At 37.0% G+C, this 23035-nt stretch overlaps 1 protein-coding gene across 5 annotated transcripts in view; it reads right to left on the bottom strand.

Annotated features, from left to right (window-relative positions):
• PPME1 (protein phosphatase methylesterase 1) overlaps nt 1–23035 on the bottom strand; it is a 102761-nt gene that overhangs the window by 24908 nt on the left and 54818 nt on the right. For all 5 annotated transcript variants that reach the window (XM_042959533.1, XM_007080855.3, XM_007080856.2 and 2 more), the window contains 4 exons: nt 8579–8636; nt 8063–8114; nt 2549–2703; nt 1583–1673 (listed from right to left, as the gene is read on the bottom strand). In XM_042959533.1, the coding sequence (XP_042815467.1) occupies nt 1583–1673; nt 2549–2703; nt 8063–8114; nt 8579–8636 (356 nt within the window). The remainder of the gene's footprint in view (nt 1–1582; nt 1674–2548; nt 2704–8062; nt 8115–8578; nt 8637–23035) is intronic.

A 23035-nucleotide genomic window follows, 5' to 3' on the forward strand; every position in this document is an offset into this window, starting at 1 on the left:
AGGAACTAAGTCTGATTCATCTCCAGTTCTTAATCAGGTAGTAAGTAACACATCTTAGGGACTAAAAAACCAAAGTTTACTGAATAAATTTAAAAAGTTATTTGGTGGGGGGTCCCTGGAGGGCTCCGGCAGTTAAGTGTCTGACTCTTGATCTCATGGTTCAATCTCATGGTGAGACCAAGCCCCACATCAGTCTTTGTGCTGATAGTGTGCAGCCTGCTTGGAATTCTCTCCCTCTCTCTCTGCCCCTCCCCATGCTGGCTCATTCTCCCTCTCTCAAAATAAATAAACATTTTTTAAAAAAATTAAAAAAAAAGTTATTTGGAATAATTTTCTCACTGTTTGCTCCTGGGGAAGAAGGCAGGGTGCCTCAGATACATGCTGAACTGGCAGCAGCTTCATTCGGAAATGCTGTGGCTGCCAAAGATGGAGAGATCTTTGGTGTTGATGAGGGAACAGGAATCCTGCACCTCAGTAGTGTGAGCAAGGAGAGATAGAAGCAACCTCACCAAACACAAACATCATTTTGGCAAGCCATATTTGGCATGAGACCCTCTGTCTTAGAAAAACTACCTCAGATACATTTACCAGGTCCTTAATTTCCAGCTGATCTCTTTGATTCAATGAACAGATATGTTCTGCCTGCTAAGGCAGCCAGCAGTATGCTGTATGCTATATGAAAGTACAAAAGAAATAGAGGATAACTTCTGCCCTTATGATGTAGGAAGAATCTTAAGACAGGAATGAAAATTAACAATATAAGCATATCCTTTCGGGGAGACTTCAGAGGTAAACAGTACAATATAATATAGACAGAGGTCTTTAGCAATTTAACTGAGGGAGTAATCTGAATGGTTTGGAGGACTTAGAGAAGGGTTCTGGGAAAGGAACTAGAGATGGATTTTGAAGAAGAGGTAGGAAGAGAGGATACTAAAGTTTTTTATCCTAAGATTGATTTCCTTGGGGGAGGGGCAGTGTTTTACTCATTTCTGAAATTTCACCCTTTAGCACAAAGTGTTTAATAAATATTTAATCAAATAATTGAATTAATGAATAAATTAATGACAAAACAGCCTTTACTTTAGTGGAAGTCATAGCCAATTCAGTGATTTTTATGAAAACTATTTACCCAAAGGGTTTTTATTTACCCAAACCCAAATAAAAACTGAGAAAGGAACCTATGCCCATCCTCTGTTTCTCCACCATTTTCTCTGGAACACAGAAAGTGAATCCAGAACATGAAGCATCAGAAGTAGAAAAGGCCTTAGATTCTCATTTAGTCCAAACTCCTACCTCAGAAATGGAGATAGCTAGACAGGAGATAATCCATAATTACTAAAATTGTAGGAGGTACTATAGTGTATTAGGAAAAGGATGGATTTTAGACAACTGGGCCAAGTGTGAAACATTTAAAATATTAAAAATAATTCTGCACTTTACATAAATGTTTCCACATGTGATATTATAATAAAGCTAAGGCTTGGAAACTGAACTATTCTTTTGAACTTGGTGCCTGAACTGATGAAAAAGGACAGTTAAAATCTAACATTCAAAATATAGACAATATAGATTTGTGGGTTACCTCCATTCAATGGCATTCTCTAGAGACTTGAAGGTTTTAGGACGACCACGTAAGAAATTCTGCATGCTATTAAGTGCATCCATGGCTGTACCTAGATGTTAAACAAATACTTTAACCACAGCACTTAACATATTCTAAGCATTTACATTTACTGGGCCAACTGTGTATATCTGCCCTCAATGATGGTAGAATTCAGTGATGTTTTGGGGAAAAAAGATGCAGCTTAAAAAAATTCAGAGATTGATGTGATAGCAAGCTTCGAGGATGGCCTCCAGTGATTTTTGCCTCTTGATATTCACTCCCTTGTGTAGTCTTCTCATACTGAATAGGGGCTGACTTGTATAAGCAATCGTATGACTTCTGAGGCTGGGTCATAAAAGACATGGCAGCTTCTTTTTAACATTAAATATAATTATGGGACATACATACAATTGAAACATTATGTAGCCCTAAAAGATATTTACAAAGAGTTTTCAATGACATGGGAAATGATCATATAATATAGGGTATGGGTGCAATGGGTGAAGGTGTCAAAAGGTACAAACTTCCAGTTATAAAATAAAAAAGTCTTCAGGATATAATGTACAGTATAGTGACTACAGTTAATAATATATATTGTGTATTTGAAAGTTGCGAAGACAGTAGATCTTAAAAGTGTTCGTCACAAGAAAAATAATTTATTATATGTGGTGATGGATGTTAACTACACATACTGTGGTGATCATTTCATAATATATACACATATTGAATCATTATGTCATACAACTGAAACTAATAAAATTTGTATGTCAATTAAAAAATACTCAGAATGCCTTTGCCACAAAGTAACATAAAAAACGATATAAAGACAGAGGGACATAGTTCAAGATGAGTAGAGATCAATAAATTAAAATAAGGTAATAATAATCTACCATGGATCTCTTATAAATCAAAGATTTTGATTTAGTCAGTACTAAGAAAACTTACCTTCTACAACATCGATCATACAGAGACCCAGGAGGCTTGGCACTAGGTTAGATGATGCTGTGTGGACTGCAATAGCTCCACCCATACTATGTCCAATCAGCATAATTGGAGGAGGGAGGTCCCCATACATGGCTTCAACCACATTGCCAACATCCCTGCAAAGAGAAGGAAACAAAGCTGGGAATGCTCTCTGACAACACTAAAAATCATTTTCTTTCCTAATTCCTTTGTTTAGTCTGCAACTAACAGTGCTAAGACTATAAAGGTCTACTGGGCCATCTTGAAAATATACCTATGTCAATCTCTTAGCATGCCCCCGCCCCCACCCCCCGTATCTATTCATGTAGCCACACATTTAGCTCTTCTGATAAACAGGACCAAGAACCCAAGTTTTCTGATTTTCATATACCTTTATTTTAAATGTAAGCTTGAAACTCTGGACAAATAATTTAAGTGCTCTATGCCTAAATTTCCCCAACTATAAAACAAAAACAATTTTATTAAGCATTCTAACGTAGTAAAGTTTAGAGTCACAAGATGAATTGCAGCCCTACTTTATTTTTTATTATGTGGACTTGAATTAGTTATTTAATCTCTCAGGCAGTTATATCTATAAGATGAAGATAAGAATATGATTTACTAAATATGTATGTGTGTGTGTGTATATATACATATACACACACACACACACACACACACACACACACACACACACATAATTTACTATTCGAGATTAACTGAAACAGTGAATGAAAACTACTTTGAAAAGTATAAATGCTATCCAAAGGTTAATTGTTACTTATAATTTGTCAAGTAAGTTGCTTGAAATATGAACATAAATGTAAGTACAATGTTCTGAGAAACTAGAAAGATGTTCAGAGCTAATTTTTATTGACTTCTTAGTTTTTAATTGAGTGGATCGGTTAACAAAGTCAAACCTTAAAGCTCTGAAAATGAGAACTGAAGTAGGAACCTGGGTTTAATTTGCATATAGGCCCTCTTTGCTACAGCAATAGGTAGGTATGGTATGTTTTCAGAGACCACTGGCTCTACTGTCTTCTGGGAGTGGCTGAGTCAGTTAACTTCAAAAGACAGTTTTGTGTTGCTGGGTGTTATTATATACCTCAAGCACCCATACAGTGTTAGCCAAATAGAGCAGATGTGGATATAGGAAACACAGCCTTTCGAATATGATCTCCAAAGTATTTAGAATGGAAAAAGTCAATGCTATGAATTAATCTTTTTGTTAAAGTTTATTTATTTATTTTGGGAGAGACAGACACAGCATGAGTTGGGAAGGGGCAGAGACAGAAATCCCAAGCAGGCTCCGCGCCACCAGCACAGAGCCCAACATAGGGCTCAAACTCATGAAACTGTGAGATCATGTCCTGAGGAGAAGCCAAGAGTCAGATGCCTAACTGACTGAACCACCCAGATGCCCCTCAGAAGAAATTAATCTTAAAAATCTCATAAAACAGGGCACCTGGGTGGCTCAGTCAGTTAAGCGTCCGACTTAGGCTCTGGTCATGATCTCTCAGTTCATGGTTCGAGCCCCGCATCAGGCTCCGTGCTGACAGCTCGGAGCCTGGAGCCTGCTTCAGATTCTGTGTCTCCCTCTCTCTCTGCCTTCCTCTGCTTGTACTCCGTGTCTCTCAAAAATGAATAAACATTAAAAAAAAATTTTTTTAATCTCATAAAACAATTACAGATGTGAATAGGGTAGCTGTAGCACCTGCAGATAATCTGAATGGCATACAAGGAGGCCCCCAACTTTATAAGTGAAAAAAAATAGTTTAAAAATATTCCTTTGGAGTTAAAGTTAAAACTTTTGGTTGGTAACAACTATAATAAAATAAAAGGATGCTACAGAAGATTATCTAAGTCCAGGTCTCCGTAAAATACTCAGTAACCTAGTTGCAGGGGTTCTGTGATGAAGGTGGACAAGGTCTGAAACAAAGCAACTCCATACTGCATCTAAGCTTAGCAAAAGTGTATTTCATCCAGGTAAAAGGTGGTTACTGATCATCTACTACAAGGAGAAATTTATTCTTATTAAAGTTAGCCAAACTACCAAGATTAGTGCCTTGAGACATGTTCTGAAGTTCCAGAAAAATAAAACAAAGATGAAGAAGCAGATGTTATCTACAAAACTAGCTGTAACTAGATATGCCACAATTTAGGTAGATGCTTTAAAAGGAGATTCTATCATACTTATCAATAATGGGTTCATTTCCTGAGAAGCAACAGACATAAAAGAAAAAGAGTATCAGAGCAACCTGAACCAATTCTTGGTTCTTCTACTTTCAGGGGAATTACATTTTATGTACGGTTGAGATTCCGAAGTTGATACACAAGGGAAAAATCATGCTGTCAGTACTACTTGAAAATTACATTAATTGTCCATTAAATATACCCATTTTGAGATTTTTGTTTCAGAGTGACTGAATTCAGAAATCATATAAATGTTTTATTGCTTTGACTATTTCAACAATAATCTAACTTATTAGCTCTTCTGGTTCTTGGTAATCATCTTCAACTATGCTGGATGGTTTTAGTCATCTATTTTCTTTTTACCTTTCTTGCCAGTTATCAACTGGCAACTCTCAGCTCCAATTCATCCTTCCTTGCATGTTCTCCAAAATTGGATCTGAGGCCTTTAAATATTTTTCCTTTGCAGCTGGCATAATGTTAAGCTTTATCAGTAGAGAGTGCAGGAGAGACACTGCAGAAAGGGTTTTGCTCCTAGTTCATGTAGCATGGTAAGCACTATAGCACACACAGCTTCCCCAGTGCCCAAATCCTGCAGCACAGGTGGCTTCTCTGGCACACCATCCCCCCAGGCCCAATTTTTCCCTGGTCTTATTAAGATAAAATTGGTACATAAAAATGGCAAATAATTAATGTATATAATTTGGTAAGTTGGGATATATGTATACACTTGTGTTACCATCACTATGATTAAGGTAATAAACACTTCCAAAAGTTCCTTTGTGCGTGTGTGTGTGTGTGTGTGTGTGTGTGTGCGTGCATGAGATAAGAACACTTAACATGATATTTACCCTCCTAACAAACTTTTTAAGTACACGATTATGTCATTATTAAGTATAGGTACCATGTTATATAGCAGATCTTTGGAACCATTCCCGATATTTTTGTTGCAGAGTGCCTCTGGTGAGATACCTCCCTGTGAACAGCTTCCCCTGCACCCTAGAGGGCAGGTATCTGGCCAGTTCTGCCAAAGTGGCATCCAAATGACTTCTCTGTCTTTAGTAAGCCACAGTCATGCCCTCTACAACAGGGTCTAAATCTCAACCTCTTCCATTAGTGTTCTCTGTCAGCCCAAGGTGTAGTTCTCTGCTTCTTATATCTGCTATTCTTCCTTTTTCTTGAAAAGTATTCCAGCTTTACTGAGGTATAACCGATAAAATTTTAATATATTTAAAGTGTACAACGTGATGATTTGATATATGAGTATATTGTGAAATGACTCCCACAATCAAGTTAATTAAACATATATTTTTCAGTGTTCTCTTTACTACTTTTTTTTTAAGAGAGCCAGCATGAGAGCAGGGACAGAGGTGGGGAGAGAGAATCTTAAGCAGGCTCCATGCTCAGTGCAGAGCCAGATGCAGATGTGGAGCTTGATCCCACAACCCTAAGGTCATGACCTGAGCAGAAATCAAGAGTTGGATGCTCAACCAACTAAGCCACCCAGGCGCCCCTGTTCTCGTTATTTCTTATTAGCCAATTCTTCATTACTCCAATCCCCTATTATAGTTAATAAGTCTTTATACTAAACTTTCCCTGTTTAAATTACTGTGATTTTTCTTTCCTGATTGTCTCAGACTGATACATTATTAGGCAATGTATCCTTCAGGTCCTCCCTCAATTAATTCTTCAAATTCCTGTAGGACATCATCCAAGTCATCATAACCCTTTGGCAACCTGGCGACTTAGATGATGGATTTCACTTTTTTGTCAACAGTCAGGAAACCTTAAAAATTGTTCACAAATCTTTCAATAGGTATCACCAACATACTTGATTATCTTGGGCTTTATTGTTCTCATATTACAAAGGCATTAGGAACAACTGAGAGAACAGATTCTTAGCTCCCTTCTCATGGTTTCTCAGGCATATGGTCATTGAATGGAATGGTACCATATATTGTTATTTTTCTCTCTCTCTGCCAAGCACCATAGTTGAATGATCACAATTCTGGTCTATTAACTGTGTGACCTCATACAGTTAGTCATTTAATCTGAGTCTGTATACTCATTGGGTAAAACAAGAAAAAAGGATAATATGTACACTATAGAATAATGTAGATAATTAAAATAAATAACTTAATTAAATAAATTATTTATTCTTAATAAGTGCTTAATTTACACTTAATAAAGTCTGGCAGATAGCACACAAACAGTATCTGCTATAACAATAAAACTATGACCACATGAGTTTCATTTCTGAAGGTAACACAGTTTACTCTTGAATTAAAGTTGCTAAAGTAAGAAGGGACAAGATATTTTTGGCCGAAGTTGATCAAATACTTGAGAGACCATGTATTAAAGCCGGGTAGTTAGAAGAATCCTGTTTACAATATAGGTCAGTGGTTCCCAAACACCAGTCACAGGACTGGCTGCATTAGATTTCTTTACAGAGCTTTATCAAAATATAAATAAATGTCCAGATCCCCCCGGTAGAAGCACTAATTCAGTAGGTCTGGGGTAAGGTCATATCATCTGTATTTCAATCACTTATTAGGTAAATCTGATGAGTGACCATGTCTGAGGCTACTGTACATACTATAGCCATCTTGTACCTTGAGGCCCAGGGTATCACTAATTCTTCTTTCTAAAAAAATTTTTTAGTGTGTCTTACTTTTGAGAGAGAGAGCGAGTGAGCACGAGCAGGGGAGGGGCAAAAAGAGAGAGAGACACAGAATTCAAACCAGGCTTCAGGCCCTGAGCCGTTAGCACAGAGCCCAACACGGAGCTTGAACTCATGAACTGTGAGATCATGATCTGAATCGAAGTTGGACTCTCAACTGACTGAGCCATCCAGGTGCCCCTCATTAATTCTTTAATATCTTGTTCTTGTCTCTCTAGGAAGTTGGATAAAGAACATGGGCAGGAAACCGTAAGAACATCTTACATGGCAGGGTCTTTTGTATACAACCCCCTTTTCAAGCATAAGTTCCCAATAGATATTCAGATTCTATTCAACTCTGTCAACAGAAGAAAACTTTGCAAAAGACAACAGAAACTAAACTGTAACTCAAAGAATTTTCAAGTGCTTTATGTGATGACATAATGCTGAATATATCAAGAAAGATGGAGGTTTCTTTCAGGATTAAATACTAAGGAGACACCAAATACAGGGGAAAAACAACAGAAATAAAATTTTCTCTATGCTAATTATTGTACAGCAGTCTCACTAGGAGAGTAAATAGTTACACTACTATTTATAATAGTAATGGAAGCTAGGTGATGTATAAACAATATTACATTACTTACTTTGCCATTGTTTCTGCAGACAGGTCTTCAGAATTCTTGACTTTTGTTTCACCTAAAAAGAAAATATTTAAAAAAATAAAATTCCCAAAAATACAAATTATAAAAGCAAGAGTATTCTCTTTTAAAAATCTTACTTTTGGGAATGAAATGCAGACTTTATGGTTGTGTATGATGGGCTTAGCAAGGATTTTCTATGTTAAAGATGCATCTTGATAATTGGGCACCCTAAGGAAGATGTAACTCCAGTAGCCTAGCAAAGATTTATTTACATTCCTTATACATCATCAGCATCAGAATTTGGTTACATTAAAGGACATTTTCATAGCTAAACAATAACATATATGTGTATTTATAAAATATCTTTTGTAAAAGCTGGAAACTAAGACTTCCCTCAAAGAGCCCAAATGGAATGGACCAGGTTATTCTGTGGCCATATTGAAACTTGTAATAGTTAACAGTATTCAAAGGGGTTGGCAAATTTATCAGAGTTAGTGACTAATTAAGTACATCACTCACCATGACCTCGCAGATCTAAAGCCACAATTCTACACTGAACCCTACTAATGATCGCCGCCTAGGAAGAAAAGAAAATCTGGTTTAGTAAACTTTCCCCATTACCAATGATAACTGTTGAACGAATACCTATCAGAATTCAAGAATCTCAAGATAATCAAAGGAAGACTTTCCTTTTTTTTTCTCATTTGAGTACGTTGGTGTATAATGTTACATTAGTTTTAGGTATATAACATAGTGATTTGACAAGTTTATACATTAACTTATGCTCACCAAATACAAACACTATGACAGTATCACTGACTGTATGCTGTGCCTTTTATTTCTGTTACTTATTCATTCCATAGCTGGAAGCCTATATCTCCCCCTTCCCTATACCTATTTAGTCCATCCCTCGACTGCTTCCCCTCTTAAACCATCAGTTTGTTCTCTGTATTTATAGCTCTGACTCTGCTTTGTTTCTTCTTTTTCTTTTTAGATTCCACATACAAGTGAAATCATATGGTATTTGTCTTTCTCAGACTTATTTCACTTAGCATAATACTCTCTAGGTTTATCCATGTTGTTGTAAATGTCACAATCTCATTCTTTTTTATGGCTGTGTAATATTCCATTCTCTGTATATACATCTTCTTTAACCATTTGTCTAGCAACGGACACTGAGGTTGCTTCTATATGTTGGCTATTGTAAATAATGCTACAATAAACACAAGGGTGCATATATCTTTTCAAATTAGTGTTGGGTAGTCCACTAGCCAGTAGTGGAATTATTGGATCATATGGGTTTTTTGTTTTTGTTTTTTTTAATTTGAGAGAGTGAGAGAACACAAGCAGGGAGAGGGGCAGAGGGAAACGGGGGGGAGGGGGGGAGAGGGAATCTTAAGCAGGCTCCACACTCAGTGCAAAGCCCAACATGGGACTTGATACCATGACCCTGAGATCATGACCTGAGCCAAATTGGAAATACAAAACTTTTCAATTTTAAGTAAAACTAAAAAACTGACGATTCTCTTCGTTTTTGTACATACTTTGGTTCTATCCCAACTTTTTTTTTAAATTTTCTTTCTTTTTAATTTACTTCCAAGTTAGTTAGCATATAGTGTAACAATGATTTCAGGAGTAGATTCCTTAATGCCCTTTACCCATTTAGCCCATCGCCTCTCCCACAACCCCTCCAGTAACCCTCTGTTTGTTCTCCATATTTAGGGGTTTCTTCTGTTTTGCCCCCCTCCCTGTTTTTATATTATTTTTGCTTCCCTTCCCTTACGTTCATCTGTTGTGTGTCTTAAAGTCCTCATATGAGTGAAGTCATATGATATTTGTCTTTCTCTGACTAATTTCGCTTAGCATAAAACCCTCTAGTTGCATCCACGTAGTTGCAAATGGCAAGATTTCATTCTTTTTGATTGCTGAGTAATACTCCACACATCTTCTTTATCCATTCATCTATCAATGGACATTTGGGCTCTTTCCATACTTTGGCTATTGTTGATAGTGCTGCTATAAACATTGGGGTGCATGTGTCCCTTCGAAACAGCACACCTGTATCCCTTGGATAAATGCCTAGTAGTGCAATTGCTGAGTTGTAGGGTAGTTCTATTTTCAATTTTTTGAGGAACTCCGTACTGTTTTCCAGAGTGGCTGCACCAGTTTGCATTCCCACCAGCAGTGCAAGAGATCCTCCTTGTCCGCATCGTCACCAATATCTGTTGTTGCCTGAGTTGTTAATGTTAGCCATTCTGACAGGTGTGAGGTGGTATCTCATCGTGGTTTTGATTTATATTTCCCTGATGCTGAGGGATGCTGAGCATTTTTTCATGTGTTGGTTGGCCATCTAGATGTCTTCTTCAGAGAAGTGTCTATTCATGTCTTTTGCTCATTTCTTGACTGGATTATTTGTTTTTTGGGTGTGGAGTTTGGTAAATTCTTTATAAATTTTTGATACTCGCCCTTTATCTGATATGTCATTTGCAAATATCTTCTCCCATTCTGTCGGTTGCCTTTTAATTTTGCTGATTGTTTCCTTCCTGTGCAGAAGCTTTTTATCTTGATGAGGTCTCAATAGTTCATTTTTGCTTTTGTTTCCCTTGCCTCCAGAGACATGTTAAGAAGTTGCTGCGGCCAATATCAAAGAGGTTTTTTTTAATATATTAAATATAATTTATTGTCAAATTGGTTTCCAAACAACACACAGTGCTCATCCCAACAGGTGCCCTCCTCAACGCCCATCACCCACTTTCCCCTCTCCCCCACCTCCCATCAACCCTGTTTGTTCTCAGTATTTAAGAGTCTCTTATGGTTTGCCTCCCTCCCTCTCTGTAACCTTGTTTCCCCCCTTCTCCTCCCCCATGGTCTTCTGTTAAGTTTCTCAGGATCCACATAGGAGTGAAAACATATAGTATCTGTCTTTCTCTGTATGACTTATTTCACTTATCATAATACTCTCCAGTAGTACTCTCATTGCCAAGTAGTATTCCATTGTATATATAAACCACATCTTCTTTATCCATTTGTCAGTTGATGGACATTTAGGCTCTTTCCACAATTTGGCTATTGTTGAAAGTGCTGCTATAAACACTGGGGTACAAGTGTCCCTAATGCATCAGCACTCCTGTATTCCTTGGGTAAATTCCTAGCAGTGCTATTGCTGGGTCATAGGGTAGATCTATTTTTAATTTTTTGAGGAACCTCCACACTGTTTTCCAGAGCGGCTGTACCAGTTTGCATTCCCACCAACAGTGCAAGAGGGTTCCCGTTTCTCCACATCCTCGCCAGCATCTATAGTCTCCTGATTTGTTCATTTTAGCCACTCTGACCAGCATGAGGTGGTATCTGAGTGTGGTTTTGATTTTTATTTCCCTGATGAGGAGTGATGTTGAGCATCTTTGCATGTGCCTGTTGGTCATCTGGATGTCTTCTTTAGAAAAGTGTCTATTCATGTTTTCTGCCCGTTTCTTCACTGGATTATTTGTTTTTCTGATGTGGAGTTTGGTGAGTTCTTTATAGATTTTGGATACTAACCTTTTATCAGATATGTCATTTACAAATATCTTTTCCCATTCCATCAGTTGCCTTTTGGTTTTGTTGACTGTTTCCTTTGCAGTGCAGAAGCTTTTTATCTTGATGAGGTCTCAATAATTTTTGCTTTTAATTCCCTTGCCCTTGGAGATGTGTCAAGTAAGAAATTGCTGTGGCTGAGGTCAGAGAGGTTTTTTTCTTGCTTTCTCCTCTAGGGTTTTGATGATTTCCTGTCTCACATTCAGGTCCTTCATCCATTTTGAGTTTATTTTTATGCATGGCGTAAAAAAGTGGTCTAGTTTCATTCTTCCACATGTCGCTGTCCAGTTTTCCCAGCACCACTTGCTGAAGAGACTGTCTTTATTCCATTGGATATTCTTTCCTGCTTTGTCAAAGATTAGTTGGCTATATGCTTGTAGGTCCATTTCTGGGTTCTCTATTCTGTTCCATTGATCTGAGTGTCTGTTTTTGTGCCATCTATCCCGACTTTAAAATATGGCTCTCTTCACCTAAATCCCTCTTTAAGTCCTAACTCTTCCTCACTTTTCATGAAACACACAGTAAACACCTCAAAACGATGAACCTCTGAGTTCTACTATTACCTATGATTCTCATCCATATTCTGTGCTGACAGCTCAGAGCCCAGAGCCTGCCTCAGATTCTGTATCTCTCCCTCTCCCTGCCCCTTCCCTTCTCACACTCTGTCTCTGTTTTCTCCCAGAATAAATAAACATCAAGAAAAATTAAAAAAAAAAAAGATAGATACAGTAGTATACACAACCTTGTACCACAGTTAAATAAAGATATATTGAAAAAAATCATATCATGAGGAGGTACAATTTTTGAAGTTTAAACAAACCTGGAATAATTGGAGAGCTTCTTCCTCAAATAAACTAGATTCTTTGACAATACATCATAACTAGTGTTAGTAAATGTCATCAACATTTTTTACCTTTTGGGAATATAATGGGTCTAGCCTAACCCTCACATTTTATAAGTGAGGAAACTGAGGCCAAGAGAAAGGAAATTATTTGCTCAGGGTCATAAAGCAGGTTAGTAGTAAAAACAGAACTAGAATCAAGGTAAGTTACAAATATAACAGTCAATGTATAACACAAAACAAGTCAAATTTCTTAAGTCACCTTCCCCCTCATTTTATTTCTAAGTGATTAAATATATCATCTTGAATACAGTCTCATTATAAAAGTGTTGAAAATATAGAAAAGTAATAAGAAAGAGAGGAGATAAATCTCTTTGATGTAGCCCTCTGTCATCTTGGTAAAGATGGCTTTTTTTTCTTCAGATTTATCGAGATATTACTGACATATTACATGTAAGTTTAAGTTGTACAATGTGATGATTTGATAAATATGTATACTGCAAAATGATTATCACAATAAGGTTAGTTAAGATTTCTATCCCCCCACATGATTACCATTTACTCTTATGCGTGGTGAGAACATTTAAGATAGACTCTCTTAACTTCCAAGTATACAATAGAGAATAAGCAATTAACAGTATATACATACCACACAGTATGTAATGTAGTACATTAGATCCCGAGAACTTAATCTTATAGCCAAGAGCTTATACCCTTCGACAAATATCTCCCAATTTCCCCCACCTTGCAGCCCTCGACAACTAATATTAATATCTATTACTATAAATTTGACTTTTTTAGATTCTGCATACAAGTAAGAACATGAAGTATTATTAGTCTTTCTCTTATTTCACCTAGCATAATATAAAGCCTTCAAGGTTCTCCATGTTGTTACAAAAGGCAGGATTTCCTTCTTTTTTATGGCTGAATAATATTCGTGTGTGTGTATCAGTTTCTTTATCTATTTATGTTGAATGTTTAGGTTGTTTCCATATCTTGCTTATTGTCAGTAATACTACAAACATGAGGTACACATACCTCTCTGAAAGTGTTTTTTTCATTTCCTGTGGATATACATCCAGAAGTGGGATTACTGGCTCACATGGTAATTCTATTTTTAATGTTTTGAGGAATTCTATACTGTTTTCCATAGTGACTGTACCAATTTATATTCCCACCAACAGTGCACAAGTGTTCCCTTTTGTCTACAGCTTTGCCAACGCTTGTCTCTTGTCTTTTTGATAACAGCCATTCCAACAGTTGTGAGGTGGCATCTCATTGTGGTTTTGATTTGTATTTTCCTGATTAGTGATGCTGAACATATTTTCATGTACCTGTTGGCCATTTGCACGTCTTCTTTGGAAATATGTCTATTCTTTTGCCCATTTTTGTTTAAAAAAATTTTTTTAATGTTTGTTTTTGAGTAACAGAGAGAGAGAGAGAGAGAGAGCATGAGTAGGGGAAGAGCAGAGAGAGAGGGAGATACAGAATGTGAAGCAGGCTCTAGGCTTAGAGCTGTCAGTACACAGTCCCCAGTGCGGCTTGAACTCATGAGCCGTGAGTTTAACTTACCTAGCCAAAGTCGAACGTTTAACCAACTGATCCACCCAGGGGCTCCAGTCTTTTGTCCATTTTTCAACTGGATTTTTTTTTTTTTTTTTTTTTTTTTTGCTATTGCGTTGTATGGATTCCTTACACATTTTGGATATTAACCACTTATCACATAGATGGTTTGCAAAAATTTTCTCCTATTCCATAGGTTCCCTTTTCATTTTGATGATAGTTTGATGTAGTCCCACTTGTTTCTTTATGCTTTTGTTGCTTGTACTTTTAGTGTTATACCCAAAAAATCATTGCCAAGACCAATGTCTAGGGGTTTTTTTTCTTTTTTAATTTTTTTTTTTAACGTTTATTTATTTTTGGGACAGAGAGAGACAGAGCATGAATGGGGGAGGGGCAGAGAGAGAGGGAGACACAGAATCGGAAGCAGGCTCCAGGCTCTGAGCCATCAGCCCAGAGCCTGATGCGGGGCTCAAACTCACAGACCGTGAGATCGTGACCTGAGCTGAAGTCGGACGCTTAACCGACTGAGCCACCCAGGCGCCCCTAGGGGTTTTTTTTCTTATATATTCTTTTGGTGGTTTTACAGGTTCAGGTCTCACATTTAAATCTTGAATTCATTTCAAGTTAATTTTTGTGAGTGATGTGAGACAGAGGTCCAATTTCATTTTGTATGTGGTTATCCAGTTTTACCAATACTATTTACTGAAAAGATTACCCTTTCTCCATGGAGTCTTCTTGGCTTCCTTGTCAAATATTAGTTAACTGTATATGCATGGCTTTATTCCTGAGGTCTTCATTCTGTCCCATTGGCCTAAGTGTCTATTTTTATGCCAGTGCCATACTGTTTTGATTACTATAGCTTTGTAATAAAATTTAAAATCAGGAATTGTGATGGCTTCTTCTCAGAATTGTTTTGGCTATTCAATACTTTTGTTGTCCCACTCCAATTTTAGGACTTTTTCTTTTTCCGTGGAAAATGTCATTGAAATTTTGACACGTATTGCATTGAATCTGTAGATGGCTTTGGGTAATATGGACATTTTAACAATATTAATTCTTCTGATCCATGAATATGGGGTACCTTTCCATTTATTTGTCTTCTTCAATTTCTTTCATCAATGTCTTACAATTTTCAGTGCACGGATATTTCACCACCTTGGTTAAATTTATTCCTAAGTGTTTTATTTATTTGCTATTATAGGTGGGACCATTTTATTCTTTTTCAGAGAGTTCACTGTTAGTATATTAAATCACATTTTAAAAATCAGCCAGAGGGGCACCTGGCTAGCTTAGTCATAGAAACGTGCAACTCTTGATTTCAGGGTTGTGAGTTCAAGCCACACATTGGGTGTAGAGATTATTTAAGTAAATAAAATTTTTAATAATCACCTAGAGGGGGGTCTGGGTGGCTCAGTCGATTAAGCGTCCAACTTTGGCTCATGTCATGATCTTATGGTTCATGAGTTCAAGTCCTATATCAGGCTCTGTGCTAACAGCTCATAGCCTGGAGCCTGCTTCAGATTCTGTCTCCGTCTTTCTCTGCTCCTCCCACACTCGTGCACTCTCTCTCAAATATAAACAGACATTTAAAATTAAAAAAAAAAAATCACCTAGAAAATGAATTCTGTTTCTACTTCCATTACTCTAATGAATGAAAAATGGATAGGGGTGTCTGGGTGGCTCAGTCGGTTAAGCATCCAACACATGGTTTCAGCTCAGGTTTCGTGAGTTAGTGGGTTCAAGCCCCACATCAGGCTCTGTGCTGACACTGTGGAGTCTGCTTGGGATTCTCGTTCTCCCTCTCTTTCTGCCTCTCCCCAACTCATGCTGCCTCTCAAATAAACTTAAAAAAATTTTTTAGAAAAGAAAAATGAGTAACTTTAAAAGAGAATAATGGACTGAAATTCTACTATACTTTGCTATTTGTTCTTGAAAACTAATTTACTAGAGTTATTTAACACATTATGGTGGCAGTAAAGTCTTCAATGCCAAAAACAAATCTGTATTTTGGAAATAAAATTAAGTGGCAAAGATTGTGTCAAGTATGCTTTACTGCTCTATATTAAAAAAAAAAAAGATAACAAAATATGCATTTGAAGGAAGTAACTGTCAATTCCAATTTTAACTTAAAAGCAATAATTTATAATCTTATGTGCCTGTCAGAAAACACTGACAATAATGTTATAAAATTGATTTTTCCATTCACTTATTTAACAAATCTTTCTATAGCTTATAAAAATCTGGCACCAATTGCATAATGGGGTTGCGGTATGAAAAAGACAGGCAATGTTCCTGTTCTCATGATGTGTATATCCTAGTGTGGCAAATTAAGAATAGGAAACAATAAAAGAACAAAGTAAATTCAACACGTTTCATAAGTAATGAAAAAGTGTCAGAGCACATCCATAATAGTCATTCCAGATCTTGTCTCAAATGGTACAACTTTCCCACTTTTGGAATGTTTCAATGAAATGCAGCTATTTAAGAACTAGACTTATCTGACCACTCTTCTTTTCTTTTTTTTTAGTGTAGTTGATTTATAATGTCACATTAGATTCAGGTATACACCTTAGTGATTTGACAGGTTTATATATTATGCTATGTTCATAAGTATAGCCACCATCTGTCCCATTACAATATCATTGACTGCTGACCTTATGCTATGCTTTTTATTCCCGTGACCTACTCATCCCATAACTGGAGACCTGTATCTCCCTCTCCCCTTCACCCATTTTGCCCAGTGTCCCCCTTTCCCTCTGGTAATCAACAGTTTATTCTTGGTATTTATAGTTCTGATTCTGCTTTTTATTTATTCATTTGTTGGCCTCCATTTGTGAGTGGTATATGGTATTTACCTTTCTCAGTCTGACTTAATTCACTTAGCATAACACCCTCAAGGTCCATCCATGTTGCCTGAAATGGCAGATCTCATCCTTTCTTATGGTTGTGTAATATTCCTTTGTATACCACATTTTCCTTACCCATTCATCTACTGATGGACTCTTAGGTTGCTTACATGTCTTGGCTACTGTAAATAATACTGCAATAAACATAAGGGGTGCATGTATCTTTTTGAACCAGTGTTTTTGTTTTCCCTAGGTAAATACTTAATAGTGGAATTCTTGGATCATATGTTATTTCTGTTTTTAATTTTTTGAGGAACCTCAATACTGCTTTCCACAGTAGCTATACCAATTTACATTCTCACCAACAGTGCCTGAGGGTTTCCTTTTCTCCACATCCTAACACTCCTTGTTTCTTGTCTTCTTGATTTTAGTGACTGCAACAGGTGTGAGGTGATACCCCATAGTGGTTTAGATTTGCATTTTCCTGATCATTGGTGATGTTCAGTATCTTTTCATGTGTCTATTGGCTGTCTGTATGTCTTCATTAGAAAAATGTCTATTCAGGTCTTCTGCCCATTTTTTAATTGGACTGTTTTTTGGTCAAGTTATAGGAATTCTTTATATATTTTTGGATATTAAACCTTTATTAGATATATCATTTGCAAATATGTTCCATTCAGTAGGAGACAACCATCCTTTTGTTTTGTTGATGGTTTCCTTTGCTTTCCAAAAGCTTTTTTATTTTGATGTAGTTCTAATAGTTTATTTTTGCTTTTGTTTCCCTTGACGTAGGAGACTTACCTAAAAAATGTTCAGGGACACCTGGGTGGTTCAGTTGGTTAAGCATCTGACTCCTGATTTCAGATCAGGTCATGATCTCACAGTCATGAGATTGTGCCCTGCATTGGGCTCTGAGCTGAGCATGGAGCCTGCTTAGGATTCTCTTTCTCCCTCTGCCCCTCCCCACCTCAAAAATATGTTGTTATGACTGAGGTCAGAGAAATTACTGCCTGTGTTCTCTTCTAGGATTTTTTATGGTTTCGGGTCTCACATTTAGGTCTTTAACCCATTTTGAGATTATTTTTATGTATGGTGCCAGAAAATAGTCCAGTTTTCCCAGTACCATTTATGAAAAGACTCTTTCCCCTATTATATATTCTTTCCCACTTTATCATAGATTGACCGTATATATGACATTTACATATATATATGAGGTTTATTTGTGGGGTCTCTATCTTGTTCCATTGATCTATGTGTCTATTTTTTTTTTTTTTTTTTGAGAGAGAGAGAGCGAGCAAGTGGGGAGGGTTAGAGGGGGAGAGAGAATCCCAAGCAGGCTCCATGCCAGTGCAGAGCCCAACATAGGGCTCAATCTCACAACCGTAAGATCATGACCTGAGCCAGCATCAGGAGTCTAGCGCTTAACCAACTGAGCCACCCAGGCGCCACTCTATGTGTCAGTTTTTGTGCCAGTATCATACTGTTTTGACTACTACAGCTTTGTAGCACATCTTGAAATCTGTAATTGTGGTACCTTTCTCAGGATTTCTTTGGCTATTTGGTGTCTTCTGGAGACCCATACAAGTTTTAGTATTATTGTTCTAGTTTTGTGAAAAATGCTGCTGGTATTTTGATAGTGACTGCACTGAATCTGTAGATTGCTTTGGGTAATAAGGATATTTTGACAATATTAATTGTTCCAATCCATAAGCAGGGAGTATCTTTCCATTTGTTTGTGTCATCTTCAATTTCTCTCACTAGTGTTTTATATTTTTCAGAGTACAGGTCTTTCACCTCTTTGGTTAAGTTTATTAAGTATTTTATTCTTTTTGGTATTAACTGTAAATAGTATTTTTAAAGTCTCTTTTTGTCACTTCACTGTTAGTGAATAGAAATGCTACCGATTTCTGGGTATTTTGTATCTCGCCACTTTACTGAATTCATTTATTACTTCTAGTAGTTTTTAGTGGAATTTTTAGAGTTTTCTATATATATAGTATGTCATCTGTAAACAGTGACAATTTAACTTCTTTACGAATATGGATGCCTCTTATTTTTCTTGCATGATTGCTATGGCTAGGACTTCTACTATGTTGAATAAAAATGGTTAGAGTGGAATCTTTGTCTTGTTCCTGATCTTAGAGAGAAAGCTTTCAGTTTTTCATTACTGAATATGATGTTAGCTGTGGGTTTTCCATATATGGTCTTTATTATGTTGAGGTATGTTCCCTCTAACCCCATTTTATTGAGTTTTTATCATGAATAGATGTTAGTCTTGTTAAATGCTTTCTCTGCATCTATTAAGATGGTCATGATTTTTATTCTTCGTTTTGTTGATGTGGTATATGATGTTGACTGATTTGTGAATACTGAACCATCCCTGCATCCCAGGGATAAGTCCCACCTGATTGTGCTGAATGATCCTTTTAATTTATTGCTGTATGCTGTAAGCTTGTATTTTTTTAAGGACTTTTGCATCTATGTTCATCATGGCTGTTGGTCCACAGGCTTTTTTTTTTGTAGTGTCTTTGTCCGATTTTTGTATCAGGACAATGCTGGCCTTGTAGAATATATTTGGAAGCTTTCCTTCCTCTTCTATTTTTTTGGAATTCTTTGAGGAGAATGGGTATTAAGTCTTCTTTGAATGTCTGGTGGAATTCACTTGTGAATCCAATTGGTCCTGGACTTTTATTTTCTGGTAGTTTTTAGATTACTGATTCAATTTCATTTCTTCTTCTTTTTTTTTTTTTTTTAAGTTTATTTATTTATTGAGAGAAAACAAGAGTGTGCTCAAGCGGGAGAGAGGCAGAGAGAGAGGGAGAGAGAATCCCAAGCAGGCCCCCTGCTGTCAACACTGAGCATGAGGCAGGGGTTCAAACCCATGAACTGTGAGATCATGACCTGAGCCAAAATTAGAGTCAGACACTCAACCAACTGAGCCACCCAGGTGTCCCTCAATTTCATTTCTTGTAATTGGTCTATTCAGGTTTTCTATTTCTTCCTGGTCCAGTTTTGGAAGACTGTATGTTTCTAGAAATTTATCCATTTCTTCTAGGTTGTCCAGTTTGTTGGCATATGATTTTTCATAGTATTTTCTTATAGTCCTTTGTATTTCTGTGGTATCAGCTGTTACTTCTCTGATTGCTGATTTTACCTATTTGGGTCCTATTTTTTCTTGATGAGTCTGGTTAAGAGTCTGTCAATTTTTGTTATCTTTTCAAAGTACCAGCTCTTGGTTTGACTGATTTTTTTTCTATTCTTTTAGTCTCTAGGTCTTTTATTTCTGCTTTGATCTTTATTATTTTCTTTCTTCTACTCACCTTGGGCTTTGCTCTTTTTTCTAGTTCCTTCAGGTGAGGATTAGATTGTTTGAGCTTTTTTCTTGTTTCTTGAGATAGGCCTGTATTGCTATATACTTCTCTCTTAGAACTACTTTTGCTGGGGCATCTGGGTGGCTCAGTCAGTTAAGCATCTGACTTTGGCTCAGTCATGATGTCATGGTTTGTGGATTTGAGCTGTGCTGACGGCTCAGAGCCTGGAGCCTGCTTTGGATTCTGTATCTCCCTCTCTCTCTGCCCTTCCCCAAGTCGTATTCTGTCCCTCTCTCTCTCAAAAATAAACATTGGGCACTTGGGTGGCTTAGTCAGTTGGGCGTCCGACTTCAGCTCAGGTCATGATCTCACGGTTTGTGGGTTTTATGGCTTTTACTTCTTGTGGTTAACTTTAAAAAGCCCTGCCCCAACATCATATACGTTCTTAAGGTTTGTTTTTTTTAATTTGGTAGTTAAATCCATTTGGATTGTTATTTTTATGGTATATTAACTTGTGTTTTATACATGGATTTATTTCTTGATTCTTTCTGCCAATACCACACTATTGATAGTTTTAGAGTATGTTTTCATATCTGAGAGGGCAAGTCCCTTTGCACTTTTTCAAAATTATCTTGGTCATTATCAGGCATTTATTTTTCTGTGTGTATTTTAGAGTTTGTTGATAAAGTCTCATGAAAAACCCAAGTGAGATTTTAACAAGTTTGTCAGAACATACAGGAACATGATTCTGTGAAGTTTAATGTTTTCTCAATAAATATCTTATGCTATTTTTTTTTTTAAGTAAGGCTTATTCCCAGATTTTATAGTTTTGTTGCTTTCATGAATAGGATCATTTTTCCTGTGATATTTCCCAACTTAGAAAAGGCAGATTTTAAGATACTGACCTTGTAAACTAAGGCTTAACTAGTTTTTCAGTTGATTTTCCTTGATATTCTAGAAAGACAATAATATTTGTAAGTAATGACAATTCTCATTCTTTTCAAGTCTTTAAAACTCATTTTTCTTCCTAGTTTTATTGTTTAGCCAGAACCTCCAGTATAATGTTGGAAAAATTACCCCTATCTTGTCCCTGACTTTAAAGGAAAGTGTCTAATATTTCACCACTAAGTATATTTATATAATTTTTTGGTATATAAATTCAATAAAGTTAAGGAAGTTATTCACTTATGGATAAAGAAGATGTGGTATATATACACAATGGAGTATTATTTGGCAATCAAAAAGAATGAAATCTTGCCATGTGCAACTACATGGATGCAACTAGAGGGTATCATGCTAAGCGAAATTAGTCAGAGAAAGACAAATATCATATGACTTCACTCATATGAGGACTTTAAGATGCAAAACAGATGAACATAAGGGAAGGGAAGCAAAAATAATATAAAAACAGGGAAGGGGACAAAACATAAGAGACTCTTAAATACGGAGAACAAACAGAGGGTTACTGGAGGGGTTGTGGGAGGGGGTTGGGCTAAATGGGTAAGGGGCATTAAGGAATCTACTCCTGAAATCATTGTTGCACTATATGCTAACTAACTTGGATGTAAATTAAAAAAAATAAATTAAATTAAAAAACAAAAAAAGAAGTTATTCACTTATTCCCAGGTGCCAGAAGTTTGCAACCTAAGTGGGTACTGTATTTGATCAAGTCCTGTTTTGGGTATCAAGTTAAGCAAGAGATTAATTACACTGATAGATGTTCTTTTTTTTTTTTTTTTAATGTTTATTTATTTTGAAAGAGAAAGACAGAATGAGCGGGAGGGGCAAAGAGAGGGGCGGGGGGGGGAGAGAGGGAGAGAGGGAGAGAGGGAGAGGGGGAGAGGGGGAGAGGGGGAGAGGGGGAGAGGGGGAGAGAGGGAGAGAGGGGGAGAGGGGGAGAGAGGGAGAGAGGGAGAGAGGGAGAGAGGGAGAGAGGGAGAGAGGGAGAGAGAGAGAGAGAGAGAGAGAGAGAGAGAGAATATCCCAAGTAGGCTCCACACTGTCAGCACAGAGCCTGATGTGGGGCTCAATCTCACGAACTGACCATGACCTGAGCTGAAATCAAGAGTTGGACACTTAACTGAGTCACCCAAGCACCCTTATACTGATAGATTTTCTAATCTATTTATTATTTTACTATACTACTGGATTCAATCTGCTGTTATTTAGGATTTTGCATCTATTTGATAATTGAAATTGAAACTGGCTCATAGTTTTCCTGCATTTTTGTGGCCTAGTTTTAGTATTAGACTGATGCTACATTCATAAATAAATTGGGCTGCTTAAAACAGTACCAGTCTAAGTAGTGTTTTTACATGGTGAAAAAAATTAATTGAACTTTCTCCTTCTGGGGAGAAATTAACATTTCACAAGATAGCAAATATTTAGAATTGTGTAATACAAGAATAGTCTTTTAACTAGTCTGCCTGCCTCCATTTGTGTCTCTGGCCCAATCCATTAGCTATAGTAGTATCTTGACTAACACCCTTCAATAACTTATTGCCTATAACTGTGACACTCAATTAGAAGTAGGTAGAGGTATATCAAAATACTCAACTTCCCAGAACTTCCCAGTCTGGATATGTTTGTGATTATTTCAAACTAAACATACTTTACATACCCCTTGCCAATTTTGACATCCTAAGATATACTTAATGTGGATATGGATGGGGGAAGTGTTTAAAAACAGGTATCTGAGCCTGGGTGGCTCAGTCGGTTGGGCGTCCGACTTCGGCTCAGGTCATGATCTCGCGGTCCATAAGTTCGAGCCCCGCGTCGGGCTCTGGGCTGATGGCTCAGAGCCTGGAGCCTGCTTCCGATTCTGCGTCTTCCTCTCTCTCTG

The sequence above is a fragment of the Panthera tigris genome, chromosome D1 (genome assembly GCF_018350195.1).
Source record: "Panthera tigris isolate Pti1 chromosome D1, P.tigris_Pti1_mat1.1, whole genome shotgun sequence".
Taxonomy (NCBI): Eukaryota; Metazoa; Chordata; class Mammalia; order Carnivora; family Felidae; genus Panthera; species Panthera tigris.